Below are 18,074 nucleotides of genomic sequence, written 5' to 3' on the forward strand. Positions count from 1 at the left end.
AGCAAGAAACTCTGCGGGAAATTTTAAATTGCAATTTTGGAAACTAAAGCGGCCGTATTGGCATGTGTTGCAATGTTAATATTTCATCATTGATATATAAACTATCAGACTGCGTGGTCGCTAGTAGTGGCTTTCAGTAGGCCTTTAACCGTTGAATATGCATGCCCAGGGTCTTGCGAGGAACCCAAAGCAATCTAGTTCTTCTCCGGGTGAAGTTCGCCCCCGACCGTCACGTCGGGCGGCGAGCCCCCGCTCTTTGACGAGTGACCACTTAGAAAGCAGAGGAGACGCGGGACGAGCTCTGCTTGACACGAGCAAAGCTGCATCTCAGGAGGACTTGCCGCACTGATGGGTGGGTGGGGTTGGTGGGGGGGGGGGACTTAGCCGGGGACAAGCTGCAATGACTTTTAGAGGCGGGCTGTATTAAAGGCTAAGTGGCAATAAAAACAAGCGCTATTTGGCTTGCCAGCCGCCATTCTGGACACGCTCCTGCGACCCGGCGTAGTTAGAGCCTGGGGATGGGCGATAAACTTAAATAGTTTGTCAGACAAAGAAATGGAGATCGGGAACCGCCGAGCGGGGGCCCGAGGATGATTCACTTTTAATTTGGCAAGTTCAGCAGAGGCTCTAAGTTCGAGACTGAAAAACTATTGTCACGAAACACAGCTCGTGTTTGCGTGGGTGAGGATCGAATAATTATTTTTGCTCCCTTACTGGACCCAAAATAAACCAAACTTTTTTAACATCGAGTAGCTCAGTCCGGACCGGAGCCTGCGGTGCCTCGGACTGGAAGTCTCGACACAGAGTTGGTGATGTCAGAATAATTGTATATAAGTTATCACACAACTTCTTGCCCCAAGAGTTCAGGCTGCCCTGCGAGAAGACAAAAAGCTGTCTGTGTTCTTATCAAGTAAAAGGCCTCCCGCTTGTAAACCTCCACTGTGTGTGATGGGATGCGACGTGGAGGTGTCGGTTTCTTTGATCTATTGGACGGCCACAGGAAGACCTTGTCATGACCCAAGATTTACAAAGCAGAAAGGGGGAGGACCTGACACCTTTTCTTTGAACTGTTTATGACCGAGTGCAGGAGCTGTTTATGACCCCGCCTCCCCTTAGGAGCAGCTGCATAATGTATTCATAAAATGGCCAAATAAAAGAAGGAGCGCGTTGGGACTGCCTTCAGAGCATGGTGGGAGACTGTACGAGTGTGCAGCACCAGACTTTTCTCCTCATGAGCTAAATTGAATCCTGTCTGTTTGATTCCAGTCAGGTTCAAACACTGATGACATCTATTAAAGAGACGAGAAGCAAGGAATCATGCAGAGACAGAGTTCAATTTTGCCCCACCGAGGACCGACGTGTTTTGGGCTGTACTCTAGTTATAGATCCGAACTACGTTCTAAAAGTCCAGCCCATTTGGGTTAGGGTTGGGGTTAAGGTTTTGATTGATTGATTGATACTTTTATTAGTAGATTGCACAGTTCAGTACATATTCCGTACAATTGACCACTAAATGGAAACACCCGAATAAGTTTTTCAACTTGTTTAAGTCGGGGTCCACGTTAATCAATTCTTGGTAAGTTAGGGTTGGGGTTAGGGGTACACAATATTTTGGACAGCTGTGTTGCTGAATCTTTTGCAATTTGTTCAATTAATAATGGAGACATCAAAGAAGAAAGCCGTTGGCGGAAAGCGGTGTATTGTAACACAAACACAGCCGGTGTTTCTTTGTTTACATTTTCTAAAGATGACGGTGAAGCTTTACTATGGAACAGAGTGGTCAAGCGAACACGGTTCCCTACCACATGTCAAACGGCAGGTTTCGGTGAGATGATTGTGGTAATAAGTCGGCTCTTAACGTAGACATGAGCGGATAGCTTGCGTCATTCCTCGTGCACCTGACAAAGAGGCAGCTGTGGACTCTCTTGCCTCCTCTGACTGGCCTCCGCCAAACGTGGGATACGTCCAACGCGGAGGAGGGGGAAAAAAGCTCAGCCTGGACCCAATGGCTGCCTTTGCTTCGCCTCGTCAAGATACGTGGCTTCCCTCAGAGACGCTGGCGATCACCACACCCGTGGACACACCCCTCTCACTTTCAGGTACTATATAATCTTACTAAAACACTAGTAACATAATAAGCAGATAAGGGATTTTCCAAAATTATCGTAGTAAATGTGTCTAATAACATCTGAATCGCTCTGCCGTCTAGTTTATTTATTTTTTTTCTAGTCCTTCACTCTCACTTTCCTCATCCACGAATCTTTCATCCTCGCTCAAATTAATGGGGAAATCGTCGCTTTCTCGGTCTGAATCGCTCTCGCTGCTGGTGGCCATGATTGTAAACAATGTTCAGATGTGAGGAGCTCCACAACCCGTGACGTCACGCGCACATCGTCTGCTACTTCCGGTACAGGCAAGGCTTTTTTATTAGCGACCAAAAGTTGCGAACTTTATCGTGGATGTTCTCTACTAAATCCTTTCAGCAGAAATATGGCGAAATGATCAAGTATGACACATTGAATGGACCTGCTATCCCCGTTTAAATAAGAAAAAATAATTTCAGTAGGCCTTTAAATCAACATAAAAAACACAAGATACACTTACAATTAGTGCACCAACCCAAAAAAACCTCCCTTTTTAAAGACAAAAAAAAAGAAAACGCCGGGCCGCGGGACAAATTATCAAGCGTTGACCGGTCCGCAGCTACAAAAAAGGTTGGGGACCACTGCTGTAAAGTTCAATTTTGAATGACAATAAAAGGAAGTATAAGTCTAAAGAAAGGAAGTCTAAGCTTTCCTATTTATCATCAAGATATTGCTTGATGATAACAAGTCATACCTTAGTCTACAAACAACAAAATGTGTGTGTGTGTGTGTCTTACATAATTAGCGGCGCCGTCGGCCCCCTCGTCCCGCAGCTCGGCCACCACGAAGCAGACGTACTCCTGCTGGCTGGTGAGCGGCTTGTTGAAGAAGCCCTCGTACCACTTCTCGTCGCCCAGGGTGAAGGTGGGCGGCAGCACGGGCAGCTTTGCGGCAATGTAAGGCTTGGACAAGCCCAGGTGGCGCCGCCGCCTTAGGGCGGGACCTTTGCTCGATTTCACCAGCTGTGGACAACATGGATGTTGGATTAGAACGGACGGATGAAATATCTGAGGGCTAAATCAGGGTACCCCCATATCAACATTTTTCCAAACTTTTTAAATTAACCTCTTGATCCCCAAGCTGTTTGTTTACTAATTAGAATAAAAACTAAGAATCATCTTTTGATATGATGTACTTAGTCCATAAGTACACAAACGTGTACTTCATGTTTAGTGACATGCTAATTCTAATTTTTTTCACTCCCCCCCCAAAAAATTCCATTGTCTGTTATAGTCTTCTGACACCACCAGATGGCAGTATAAGTGTCCACATAAGTGGCCATAAGACCCCAATTCACCGATGTACACAATTTGGGAAATAAGAGCTAAAAGGTGCCGTCCACGCATCTGGCCACTAAGCCTTTAGAGCAGGGGTCACCAACACGGTGCCCCCGGGCACCAGGTAGCCCGTAAGGACCAGATGAGTAGCCCGCTGGACTATTCTAAAATTGCTTAAATAGCAGCACTTACCAGTGAGCTGCTTCTATTTTTTAAATTGTATTTATTTACTAGCAAGCTGGTCTCGCTTTGCTTGACATTATTAATTCTAGGAGAGACAAAACTCAAATAGAATTTGAAAATACAAAAAAATATTTTAAAGACTTGGTCTTCACTTGTTTAAATAAATTCATTTATTTTTTTACTTTGTTTCTTATAACTTTCAGAAAGACAATTTTAGAGGAAAAATGAAACCTTAAATAGGATTTCAGGAATTTTAAACACATATACCTTTTTACCTTTTAAATTCTTTCCTCTTCTTTCCTGACAATTTAAATCAATGTTCAAGTAAATGTATTTTTTTTATTGTAAAGAATAATAAATGCATTTGAATTTAATTCCTAATTTTAGCTACTGTTTTTTCGACGAAGAATATTTGTGAAATCTTTCTTCAAACTTATTATGATTAAAATTACCAAAAATTATTCTGGCAAATCTAGAAAATCTGTAGAATCCACTTTAAATATTATTTCAAAGTCTTTTGAATTTCTTTTAAAAATGTTGTTCTGGAAAATCTAGAAGAAATAATGATTTGTCTTTGTTAGAAATATAGCTTGGTCCAATTTGTTATATATTCTAATAAAATGCAGATTGGATTTTAACCTATTTAAAACATGTCATCAAAATTCTAAAATTAATCTTAATCAGGAAAAAATACTAATGATGTTCCTTAAATTATTATTTTTAATTTTTTCAAAAAGATTCGAATTTCCTAGTTTTTCTCTTCTCTTTTTCGGTTGAATTTTGAATTTTAAAGAGTCGAAATTGAAGATAAACTATGTTTCAAAATGTAATTTTCATTTTTACAAAGAAAAAAATGTATGATGGAATGAAAGGCAGAGATACCCATTTATTTATATATATATATATATATATATATATATATATATATATATATATATATATATATATATATATATATATATATATATCCATACATAGATTTACTTATTAATGGTAAATTGAGAAAATTGGCTATTTCTGGCAATTTATTTAAGTGCGTATCAAACTGGTAGCCCTTCACATTAATCAGTATCCAAGAAGTAGCTCTTGGTTTCAAAAATGTTGGTGACCCCTGGTTTAGAGGCTTATATATTTTTTTATCCTTTAGTCTTTACCGTGTATATACAAACCCCATTTCTATATGAGTTGTGAAGTTGTGTTAGATGTAAATATAAACAGAATACAATGATTTGCAAATCCTTTTCAACCCATATTCAGTTAAATGCACTACAAATACAAAATATTTGATGTTCAAACTCATAAACTTTTTTGTTTTTTGCAAATAATAATTAACTTAGAATTTCATGGCTACAACACGTGCCAAAGTAGTTGGGAAAGGGCATGTTCACCACTGTGTTACATCACATTTTCTTTTAACAACACTCAATAAACGTTTGGGAATTGAGGAAACTAATTGTTGAAGCTCTGAAAGTGGAATTCTTTCCCATTCTTGCTTGATGTACAGCTTAAGTTGTTCAACCGTCCGGGGTCTTGTTGTCGTATTTTACGCTTCATAATGCGCCACACATTTTTGATGGGAGACAGGTCTGGACTACAGACTACGCACTCTTTTACTACGAAGCCACACTGTTGTACCATGTGACTTGGCATTGTTTTGCTGAAATAAGCAGGGGCGTCCATGATAACATTGCTTGGATGACAACATATGTTGCTCCAAAACCTGTATGGACCTTTCAGCATTAATGGTGCCTTCACAGATGTGTAAGTTACCCATGCCTTGGGCACTAATGCACCCCCATACCATCCATCCATCATCTTCCGCTTATCCGAGGTCGGGTCGCGGGGGCAGCAGCATAAGCAGGGAAGCCCAGACTTCCCTCTCCCCAGCCACTTCGTCTAGCTCTTCCCGGGGGATCCCGAGGCGTTCCCAGGCCAGCCGGGAGACATAGTCTTCCCAACGTGTCCTGGGTCTTCCCCGTGGCCTCCTACCAGCTGGACGTGCCCTAAACACCTCCCTAGGGAGGCGTTCGGGTGGCATCCTGACCAGATGCCCGAACCACCTCATCTGGCTCCTCTCGATGTGGAGGAGCAGCGGCTTTACTTTGAGTTCCTCCCGGATGGCAGAGCTTCTCACCCTATCTCTAAGGGAGAGCCCCGCCACCCGGCGGAGGAAACTCATTTCGGCCGCTTGTACCCGTGATCTTATCCTTTCGGTCATGACCCAGAGCTCATGACCATAGGTGAGGATGGGAAGGTAGATCGACCGGTAAATTGAGAGCTTTGCCTTCTGGCTCAGCTCCTTCTTCACCACAACGGACCGATACAACGTCCGCATTACTGTAGACGCCGCACCGATCCGCCTGTCGATCTCACGATCCACTCTTCCCCCACTCGTGAACAAGACTCCTAGGTACTTGAACTCCTCCACTTGGGGCAGGGTCTCCTCCCCAACCCGGAGATGGCACTCCACCCTTTTCCGGGCGAGAACCATGGACACGGACTTGGAGGTGCTGATTCTCATTCCGGTCGCTTCACACTCGGCTGCGAACCGATCCAGTGAGAGCTGAAGGTCCCGGCCAGATGAAGCCATCAGGACTACATCATCTGCAAAAAGCAGAGATCTAATCCCGTGGCCACCAAACCGGATCCCCTCAACGCCTTGACTGCGCCTAGAAATTCTGTCCATAAAAGTTATGAACAGAATGGGTGACAAAGGACAGCCTTGGCGGAGTCCAACCCTCACTGGAAATGTGTCCGACTTACTGCCAGCAATGCGGACCAAGCTCTGGCACTGATCATACAGGGAGCGGACTGCCACAATAAGACAGTTCGGTACCCCATACTCTCTGAGCACTCCCCACAGGACTTCCCGAGGGACACGGTCGAATGCCTTCTCCAAGTCCACAAAGCACATGTAGACTGGTTGGGCAAACTCCCATGCACCCTCAAGAACCCTGCCGAGAGTATAGAGCTGGTCCACAGTTCCACGACCAGGACGAAAACCACACTGTTCCTCCTGAATCCGAGGTTCGACTATCCGGCGTAGCCTCCTCTCCAGTACACCTGAATAAACCTTACCGGGAAGGCTGAGGAGTGTGATCCCACGATAGTTGGAACACACCCTCCGGTCCCCCTTCTTAAAGAGAGGGACCACCACCCCGGTCTGCCAATCCAGAGGTACCGCCCCCGATGTCCACGCGATGCTGCAGAGTCTTGTCAACCAAGACAGCCCCACAGCATCCAGAGCCTTAAGGAACTCCGGGCGGATCTCATCCACCCCCGGGGCCTTGCCGCCGAGGAGCTTTTTAACTACCTCAGCGACCTCAGCCCCAGAAATAGGAGAGTCCACCACAGATTCCCCAGGCACCGCTTCCTCAAAGGCAGACGTGTTGGTGGGATTGAGGAGGTCTTCGAAGTATTCCCTCCACCGATCCACAACATCCGCAGTCGAAGTCAGCAGAACACCATCCGCACCATACACGGTGTTGATAGTGCACTGCTTCCCCTTCCTGAGGCGGCGTATGGTGGTCCAGAATCGCTTCGAAGCCGTCCGGAAGTCGTTTTCCATGGCTTCCCCGAACTCTTCCCATGTCCGAGTTTTTGCCTCGGCTACCGCTAAAGCTGCACACCGCTTGGCCCGTCGGTACCCGTCCACCCCCATACCATCACAGATAATGGCATTTGAACTTTGCGCCTATAACAATCCGGATGTTTTTTTTTCTCTTTGTTCTGGAGAACACCACGTCCACAGTTTCCAAATATAATTTGAAATGTGGACTCGTCAGAACACAGAACACTTTTCCACTTTGCATCAGTCCATCTAAGATGAGCTCGGGCCCAGCGAAGCCGGCGGCGTTCCTGGGTGTTGTTGATAAATGGCTTTCGCTTTGCATAGTAGAGTTTTAACTTGCACTTACACATGTAGCGACCAACTGTATCAATCAATCAATCAATCAATCAATGTTTACTTACATAGTCCTAAATCACTAGTGTCTCAAAGGGCTGCAACTGTAGTCACTGACAGTGGTTTTATGAAGTGTTCCTGAGCCCATGTGGTGATATCCTTTACACACTGATGTCGGTTTTTGATGCAGTACCGCCTGAGGGATCAAAGGTCCGTAATATCATCGCTTACGTGCAGTGATTTCTCCAGATTCTCTGAACCTTTTGAGGATTTTACAGACCATAGATGGTAAAATCCCTAAATTCCTTGCAATAGCTCGTTGACAAATGTTGTTCTAAAACTGTTCGACAATTTGCTTACAAATTGGTGACCCTCGCCCCATCCTTGTTTGTGAATTACTTAGCATTTCATGGAAGCTGCTTTTATACCCAATCATGGCACCCACCTGTTCCCAATTAGCCTCCACACCTGTGGGATGTTCCAAATAAGTGTTTGATGAGCATTAATGCTGAATGGTCCATACAGGTTTTGGAGCAACATATGTTGTCATCCAAGCGACGTTATCATGGACGCCCCTGCTTATTTCAGCAAGACAATGCCAAGCCACGTGTTACAACAGCGTGGCTTCATGGTAAAAGAGTGCGGGTACTTTCATGGCCCGCCTGCAGTCCAGACCTGTCTCCCATGGAAAATGTGTGGCGCATTATGAAGCGTAAAATACGACATCGGAGACCCCGGACTGTTGAACGACTGAAGCTCTACATAAAACAAGAATGGGAAAGAATTCCAATTTCAAAGCTTCAACAATAAGTTTCCTCAGTTCCCAAACGTTTATTGAGTGTTGTTAAAAGCAAAGGTGATGTAACACAGTGGTGAACATGCCCTTTCCCAACTACTTTGGCACGTGTTGCAGCCATGAAATTCTAAGTTAATTATTATTTGCAGAAAAAAAAAGTTTATGGGTTTGAACATCAAATATGTTGTCTTTGTAGCATATTCAACTGAATATGGGTTGAAAAGGATTTGCAAATCATTGTATTCTGTTTATATTTACATCTAACACAATTTCCCAACTCATATGGAAACGGGGTTTGTGGTTTTTTCAGTTCCCAAATGTTTATTGAGTGTTGATTAAAGGAAACGTAATGTAACACAGTGGTGAACATGCCCTTTCCCAACTACTTTGGCAGGTGTTGCAGCCATGAAATTCTAAGTTAATTACTATTTGCAAAAAAAAAATTAAGTTTATGAGTTTGAACATCAAATATGTTGTCTTTGTAGCATATTCAACTGACTATGGGTTGAAAATGATTTAAAAATCATTGTATTCTGTTTATATTTACATCCAACACAATTTCCCAACTCATATGGAAACGGGGTTTGTACTTTCCTCAGTTCCCAAATGTTTATTGAATGTTGATTAAAGGAAAGGTGATGTAACACAGTGGTGAACATGCCCTTTCCCAACTACTTTGGCAGGTGTTGCAGCCATGAAATTCTAAGTTAATGATTATTTGCAAAAAAAAAATTAAGTTTATGAGTTTGAACATCATATATGTTGTCTTTGTAGTGCATTCAACTGAATATGGGTTGAAAATTATTTGCAAATCATTGTATTGTGTTTATATTTACATCTAACACAATTTCCCAACTCATATGGAAACGGGGTTTGTAATCGAATCTAACCATTATTTTTTTAGGGCGGCAGCTGCAGTTATCAGTGGGCAAAATGGCGGTGAGAGCAGTGTATGTCATGGCAAACGAGCCCGGGCGACGTCACAAAGCAGGACGCGTGTAAACAAAGAGGCCGGGCGAAGAAACGAGGCACAATTCGCCGTCTCGCAGCCTGGTTGACGGAGGAGCGGCAACAGGGAGGCGCTGCACTGCGGCGTGGCGTCCTCCGCTGCATTTTGCTCGCTTGTCGCCTGCGCCGCTCCAGATGCGGCTTTATTAAATCATTATGTCAAGAAGGAGGGGGGGGGGGAGGAGACAACGGCCCCGCTGCTTGCCGTTTAATGACTCAGCGAGGCCCGTCTCCTCGCCTCTCTGGTGTCTCTTCTGCCGTATTCCCCCTGCAAGCGTGCCGAACGAGCCTTGTGCTGCGTTTCTAAATGCTGCTATTATTAAAATGAGACGCGTTATCATGCCTGCGCGCCCTCCTGGTGCAGGACTATACGATGAAGTAGTCGTCGGAGCGCCTGCTGCAGTTTCCCCAACCAGCATCCGAGACGTCGGGTCATTCAGCAGATGGCCGCCGTCCAATTAGTAACCCCGCCTGCCCCAGCGCTTGAAAGGGGGGCGGGGGAGTGGAGATAATTGGTAACGAGCAGTCACTTCCTGCCCCGGCGGAAACAAGGGTGACCCTTTGACCCCCCGGGCACGTAATCACCTCATCCAGGTCCATCTCGTCCGGGTTCTTCCAGCGCCGGCTGGACTGGGAGACGGGAAGCACCCCGATGTAGTACCAGCTGCCAAAACAAAAACAAGACACGGAGAGTGAAATGATGTTCAGTAGCAGACTGACAACTACTGGCTGATGCAGTGCTTTTCAACCACTGTGACGCGGCACACTAGTGTAATTGTTGATATACAAGCCATCAGCTGTATAATGCATATGTTCCTTTTTGACTGTACTTAAATGTATAATTGATTGTATTTATGTTATTCACATGTGAATAATGCTGTATAATGAACTTTATTTATAGTATTCACATGTGAATAATGCTGTACAATAGACTGTATTTGTTATTCACATGTGAATAATGCTGTATAATAGACTATTTATAGTATTCACATGTGAATAATGCTGTATAATCGACTGTATTTATGTTATTTACATGGGAATAATGCTGTATAATAGACTATAGTATCCACATGTGAATAATGCTGTATAATAGACTGTATTTATATTATTCATGTGAATAATGCTGTATAATAGACTGTATTTATGTTTTTCACATGTGAATAATGCTGTATAATAGACTGTATTTATGTTTTTCACATGTGAATAATGCTGTATAATAGACTGTATTTATGTTTTTCACATGTGAATAATGCTGTATGATAGACTGTATTTATGTTAATCATGTGAATAATGCCATATAATAGACTGTATTTATATTATTCACGAGTGAATAATGCTGTATAATAAACTGTATTTATATTATTCACATGTGAATAATGCTGTATAATTGACTGTATTTATGTTTTTCACATGTGAATAATGCTGTATAATAGGCTGTATTTATGTTATTCACATGTGAATAATGCCCTATAATAGACTGTATTTATATTATTCACGCGTGAATAATGCTGTATAATAGAATGTCTTTATATTTTTCACATGTGAATAATGCTGTATAATAGACTGTATTTATATTATTCACATGTAAATAATGCTGTTTAGTAGACTTCATTTATATTATTCTCATGTGAATAATGCTGTATAATAGACTGTACTTACATTAATCACATGTGAATAATGCTGTATAATAGACTGTATTTATGTTATTCACATGTGAATAATGCTCTATAATAGACTGTATTTATATTATTCACGCGTGAATAATGCTGTATAATAGAATGTGTTTATATTTTTCACATGTGAATAATGCTGTATAATAGACTGTATTTATGTTTTTCACATGTGAATAATGCTGTATAATAGACTGTATTTATATTATTCACATGTGAATAATGCTGTATAATAGACTGTATTTATATTATTCACATGTAAATAATGCTGTTTAGTAGACTTCATTTATATTATTCTCATGTGAATAATGCTGTATAATAGACTGTACTTACATTAATCACATGTGAATAATGCTGTATAATAGACTGTATTTATGTTATTCACATGTGAATAATGCTCTATAATAGACTGTATTTATATTACTCACGCGTGAATAATGCTGTATAATAGACATATTTACGTTATTCACATGTGAATAATGCTGTATAATAGACTGCAATTGTATTATTCACGTTTACTTAAGTATATTATAATGTAATAATTGATCTTGTGGTCACAAAAAGTCCACGTCTTCCTTTCCACTTTCTCATGCACTCCAAATCATTAATTGTCAAGGCTCTCTGTAAATACCGCCCGCTTTCGTCTGCGGCAGAAACCAACACCCTGCTCAAAATTGGAGAAATGACGGTAATCAACTCTTTCATAACGGCGTCGTTCGTTTTTTTTGTCTCACTTTTTTTGGCAAGTATGTATCACAGGGGTGTCCAAAGTGCGGCCCGGGGGCCATTTGAGGTCCACAGCTAATTGTTTACCGGCCCCCCACACATTCTGGAAATGTTATTGCAAAAATAAAAAAGAACATTAAAAATATTGGAATGAGGTGAAATCTAACAAGAAAAAGTTGCAATGTTGACACAAAGCTGCCATGCGGGCTGTTTTTTTTTCTTTTGTCTTTATTTTACTGTGTAAAAAACATCTTTATCATGAATTGATTAACGTGGACCCCGACTTCAACAAGTTGAAAAACTTATTAGAATGTTACTATTTAGTGGTCAATTGTACGGAATATGTACGGGCGGCATAGCTCGGTTGGTAGAGTGGCCGTGCCAGCAACTTGAGGGTTGCAGGTTCGATTCCCACTTCAGTCAACCTAGTCACTGCCGTTGTGTCCTTGGGCAAGACACTTTACCCACCTGCTCCCAGTGCCACCCACACTGGTTTAAATGTAACTTAGATATTGGGTTTCACTATGTAAAGCGCTTCGAGTCACTCGAGAAAAGCGCTATATAAATATAATTCACTTCACTTCACTACTGTGCAATCTACTAATTACAAGTTTCAATCAATCAATTATTTTTTTAAATTTTTTTTTGCCATTGCTCAAAACAAAAAATAATGACAAAAAAAACATGTTATAATGAATTATTTTCAAAGCTCCAATTAGTTAAAAAATGTCACTTTAAAATGTGGTAAATATTGCATATATTTTGCAGTTGCCATATAAAAACAACGTTTTCTTTAAAAAAAGAGCATAAAACAAACAAAATAATAGTTAAAAAGTAAAATCGACAGATATGTGAATTGTGTGAAGTGAATTATATTTACATAGCGCTTTTCTCTAGTGACTCAAAGCGCTTTACATAGTGAAACCCAATATCTAAGTTCCATTTAAACCAGTGTGGGTGGCACTGGGAGCAGGTGGGTAAAGTGTCTTGCCCAAGGACACAACGGCAGTGAATAGGTTGGCAGAAGTGGGAATCGAACCTGTAACCCTCAAGTTGCTGGCACGGGCGCTCTACCAACCGAGCTATGTACAGTAGATGAGATTAATAATTAATCGGACGAACCGAGTCCAAAAATTATGTAATTTACATAACTAAAGGTTTAGTGGCCACATGCGTAGACAGCACCTTTTAGCTCTTATTTCCAAAATTGTGTACATTACTGAATTGGGGTTTTATGGCCACTTATGTGGACACTCATACTGCCCTCTGGTGGTGTCAGAAGAGTATAACACATACCGCCCCTCTGAAGTTGATGTCGTAACTTAATTGTTGAAAGTTGAAAAAAAAAAACTAATAAAAATGTATCACTTTATGAGTGGGGCACCTTTTGGATCCCAAATATATTTAGTGGTGTTTTATTCATCTTTGCACTGTGATTACTCAAAAATAATAAATAATTAAAATCAATGGTGTCCTGCATTATTGATCTTTTAGGGATCTAATTACTAAATACTGCACATTTCAGTTTTACTATTAAAAAAACAAAGATGTTTTTGAGAAAAAAGCCATAAAACCTTTTTTTTTTTTTTTTCTTAAAGTTGATACAGAGATTTACTGTAAGCGTTAAATAAAAATTAATAATACAAATTTGACTTATTTGTAACATTTTAATAACTGAGACCCTTTATGGTCCCCGGGACCCCTAAAGGTAAAGTACATTTTAAAAATCCACATATTGTGTTATTGTTTGAAAATAAAAAAAATATCAAAATGTCCCTTGCATGCTTTTATTTTCCCTTGTGCAGCCCTCAGTAGAAAAAGTTTGGACACCCCTGATGAAATCCTAAAAAAAACAAAAAGAAAACAGCTGTTTTCATAGATAGCAAAAGCAAACTGTCAGGACTGATTATTTGCCTTCTCTCCTGTAATGATTGCTACTCGGAGTCTGCGAGGGCAGCCCGAGTTTGTCTCGTCTTATTTTCTCAGCGACTTCAAAGTCGCCCCCCAGCCCCCCCGCTGCGGCACTTTTAGCTCCGTCAGCCGCCTGACAGCGAAGGCGTTTGCTTCCCCCTCGCTATTTGTGATCCAACAGTCAGTTAAGTCTCAGCCCACTCCTGAGTATACCGAGACCTCCCTGTCACCCCCCCCCCCCCCCCCTTCCCCCCCTGCTATCTGGCAGCTGTCAAGTCCAGTCTTGTCCTTCCTACTGACCTGACGCGCGTGGCGGTGAGCACCTTGGGCAGGTCAATGGTCATTTTGCCACCCTGCGCCTGGTGCGTGGTGTAGACAGGCTTGGTCTTGATGAGGTCGGGGGCGGTGCGGATGGACACCTGCTGCTGCAGACCCCCGGCGATGTTGCCCCGGCTGGTCAGCACGAAGGAGTAGTCGGTGTCGGGCTGCAGCTGCGTGATCAGCTTGCGCTTCAGGCTGCCCTGCACCTCCACACTTTGCTGGTTGTACAGGATCTGGGAGAGGGAAAAGAGACAAAAAAAAAAGGTGAGACCGGCACCAGGCGGGCCTGTCCGACACCCAGAGGTGGGTAGAGTAGCCAGAAATTGTACTCAAGTAAGAGTACTGTTACTTTAGAGACTTATTACTCAAGTAAAAGTAAGGAGTAGTCACCCAAATATTTACTTGAGTAAAAGTAAAAAGTTTGTTGTGAAAAAACTACTCAAGTACTGAGTAACTGATGAGTAACCTGATTACGGCAAAAAATAATGCACAAAAACATAAAAATAGCAATGAGCAAATTCATAGCCAGGAATATCTCTTAAGCAACTAAAACAATAATATTTATTCACAATAAGAAGTTCCTGCAGTCCTGGGTTCAAATCCAGGCTCGGGATCTTTCTGTGTGGAGTTTGCATGTTCTCCCCGTGAATGCGTGGGTTCCCTCCGGGTACTCCGGCTTCCTTCCATTTCCAAAGACATGCACCTGGGGATAGGTTGATTGGCAACACTAAATTGGCCCTAGTGTGTGAATGTGAGTGTGAATGTTGTCTGTCTATCTGTGTTGCCCCTGCGATGAGGTGGCGACTTGTCCAGGGTGTACCCTGCCTTCCGCCCGATTGTAGCTGAGATAGGCGCCAGCGCCCCCCGCAGCCCCGAAAGGGAATAAGCGGTAGAAAATGGATGGAAATAATAGTAAATTAAAATTAAAAAAAATAAGGCACATTGAGCCACAATAACTTAACAGCACCATAGGCTCAGTAGACATTGATTGATTGATTGATTGAAACTTGTATTAATAGATTGCACAGTACAGTACATATTCCGTAGGCTAATCTTTCCTGTGATAAAATGGCAACCAAGGTGATCCAAAAGGTCAACCAAAGAACGAGATTCCTCTACAGAATCTCCTCTCTGGTCAACAAAAGCACCTTGAGGATTCTAGCGGGAACTCTCATTCAACCCTTCTTCGATTACGCTTGCACCTCCTGGTACCCCAGCACCTCCAAAACCCTCAAATCTAGACTCCAAACATCCCAGAATAAGCTAGTCCGGTTACTTTTAGACCTCCACCCCAGATCACACCTCAATCCAACCCACTTCTCCAAAGTGGGGCTGGCTCAGGGTGGAGGACAGAGTAAAACAACTTGCACTGAGCCTGGTCTATAAAATCCGCTACACCTCCCTGATACCGAAGTACATGTCAAACTACTTCCTTAACGTAAATGACCGCCATAACCACAACACCAGGGGGAGCTCCACAAACCACGTTAAACCCAGATTTCGATCTAACAAAGGTCTTAACTCATTCTCTTTCTATGCCACATCAATGCGGAATGCACTCCCAACAGGTATAAAAGTAAGTGCATCTCTATATTCCTTCAAAACCGCTCTAAAACAACACCTCCAGGCAACTTCAACACTTTACTAATACCCTCCTCCATTCACATCCCATCTCCCCGGATTATAAACAACTCAAATGTACTTCTAATGTATTTACTTGTTCTTATGCTATCTGAACTCACTATGTTCTCTGCTGGCTGTACATATCCTACTAAATAAGACCTACACTGTTTCAATGTCCATTTCTCTGTTGATGCAATTGTTGTTGACTGAAGTACTGATATCAACCAAAGCTCCTCATCCCACACTCCGGATTGTAAATAATGTAAATAATTCAATGTATATACTATGATGATTAACTTGTGTGATGACTGTATTATGTTGATAGTATATATTTGTACCATGAATTGATTAACGTGGACCCCAACTTAAACAAGTTGAAAAACTTATTGGGGTGTTACCATTTAGTGGTCAATTGTACGGAATATGTACTGTACTGTGCAATCTAATAATAAAAGTATCAATCAATCAATCAATCAATCAAAAAACCATTGACCACTAAATGGTAACACCCCAATAAGTTTTTCAACGTTTATCAATTACTTAATAAATGACCAAGTCGAGGTGATCTACCTCATATATTAAAAATGCGCGGATAGGCAATTATATCATCCGCATCCGCATCACCAAAGTCGTCATCCACCCGCCGTCCACCCGAACCAATATTTTATCAGGACCGTACCTGCCCGCCAACCGCCTGCTGAAATACATCAGAGGTTGTCCGCCTTTCCCACTCACAGAGCTATTTAAACCTGTTTCACAGAGTAATGATGACAATTGGAGCCGCTAACGTTCCCGCGACTACCCAATAGCGTTCATCCTGATTACAAGAATATGGACGTGCTGTGAAGCCATTGCCTTAGACACCTTCAACAACATGTATGAACCGATTGTTGGTCCGGCAACATGTTGTGTGCAGCTTCCGCAATTACACGTTCGGGATTGAAAGGCATACTGGGTGATACAGAGTACACTGATGGTTGTGATATAAACAACTTTAACACTAATATGCGCCACGCTGTGAAGCCACACCCAACAAGATTGGCAAACACATTTCGGGAGAACATCCTCCCAGTAACACAACATAAACGCAACACAACAAATACCCATAATCCTTTGTATCCGTTATATTTCCCGAATTCCTGAATATATTTTACACGCCCGCGCCCCCAATCCCACCCACCTTACCGACGCACGGGGTTTGCTGCTAGCGGGGTGTATAAAATAGTCAGGAAGTGTCATGAATATAAAGGATTATGGGTATTTGTTGTGTTGCGTTTATGTTGTGTTACTGTGAGGATCTTCTCCCGAAATGTGTTTGTCGTTCTTAATTGGTGTGGCTTCACAGCGTGGCGCATATTACTAAGCACGCCCTAATACTTATTATCTGGGTGACTGCCGGCAGTCATTCAGGAGAATAATAGCGTCTCCTATTGCTTTCTTCGCTTTATGACACGGGTCCTAAATGGCACTTTGAATGGCAAAGGATACAGATCACAGAACCATGCATATCAAATATTTCCGGATGGTTCAACTGCCACCCGCCCGAATATAATTAAAATCTATTTTTTCGTCATGTCAACCGCCCGACCCGCGGTTTATCCGCGGACTCCGCGGATGAGACCCCAAACCCCGCAACTCTATCATATATACGTATACATACACACACATATCATATATACACACACATATAATTTATATATATTTATATAAAGAGTATATAATTTATATTTATTTATTTAGCCGTTTTTGTTGACATGTTAAAGGTGTTTTAATGAATATACATGCATGTTTGACTTATAGATTCCTATCTTTCATGAAGACAAGAATATAAGTTGGTGTATTACCTGATTCTGATGACTTGCATTGATTGCAATCAGACGTCCACGTTTTCAAATGGAGGAGAAAAAAAGTTCCTCTTTTCTGTCCAATACCACATGAAAGTTGTTGTTTTTTTGGCATCTTATTTGTCCAGCTTCCATATTCGTTTTTATACACTTTACAAGAAATACATTGGCGGCAAACTCCCTAGCTTGCTAGCTTGTTTGCGCTGACTTTCGGAGACTCTTATTTTGTTAGCGCAGGCGCGATGGAGCGGCGCTTTTATTGTGAAGACAGGAACTGTGCGATCAGTCTTTAGGCTTTTGACGGGAAGTACGGTAGAAATCAGTGTTAATTTTGACAGCAAAATTTGATTTAGTTTTAGTCATAGTCTTTTGACTAAAATGTAATTTAGTTTTAGTCATAATTTAGTTATTTAAATTGTTTTTGTTTTAGTTGACGAAATATCACAAGATTATAGTCGACGAAAACTACAGTAGATTTAGTCGACTAAAGGGTAACATGTAAACTTTCCCTTCAATTTCTGAAAGTCAAAGCAAAACAGCGGACAAATCACCGATACAAGTCGTATTTTGATGAAAATCATGTCTCAAATTTAGTATTTCACGAGTAAGCCGTGTAATAAACGGGATAACGTCGAGTGAGTTGTATGTTGTGGAAAATGCTTACCTG

At 41.8% G+C, this 18,074-nt stretch overlaps 1 protein-coding gene across 18 annotated transcripts in view; it reads right to left on the reverse strand.

Annotated features, from left to right (window-relative positions):
• Positions 1-18,074, reverse strand: part of LOC133568754 (receptor-type tyrosine-protein phosphatase F-like) — a 621,387-nt gene that overhangs the window by 87,624 nt on the left and 515,689 nt on the right. For all 18 annotated transcript variants that reach the window (XM_061920870.1, XM_061920869.1, XM_061920884.1 and 15 more), the window contains 3 exons: positions 13,920-14,173; positions 9,898-9,976; positions 2,882-3,106 (listed from right to left, as the gene is read on the reverse strand). In XM_061920870.1, coding sequence (XP_061776854.1) covers positions 2,882-3,106; positions 9,898-9,976; positions 13,920-14,173 — 558 coding nt within the window. The remainder of the gene's footprint in view (positions 1-2,881; positions 3,107-9,897; positions 9,977-13,919; positions 14,174-18,074) is intronic.

The sequence above is a fragment of the Nerophis ophidion genome, linkage group LG14 (assembly GCF_033978795.1).
Source record: "Nerophis ophidion isolate RoL-2023_Sa linkage group LG14, RoL_Noph_v1.0, whole genome shotgun sequence".
NCBI classification, from domain to species: Eukaryota; Metazoa; Chordata; class Actinopteri; order Syngnathiformes; family Syngnathidae; genus Nerophis; species Nerophis ophidion.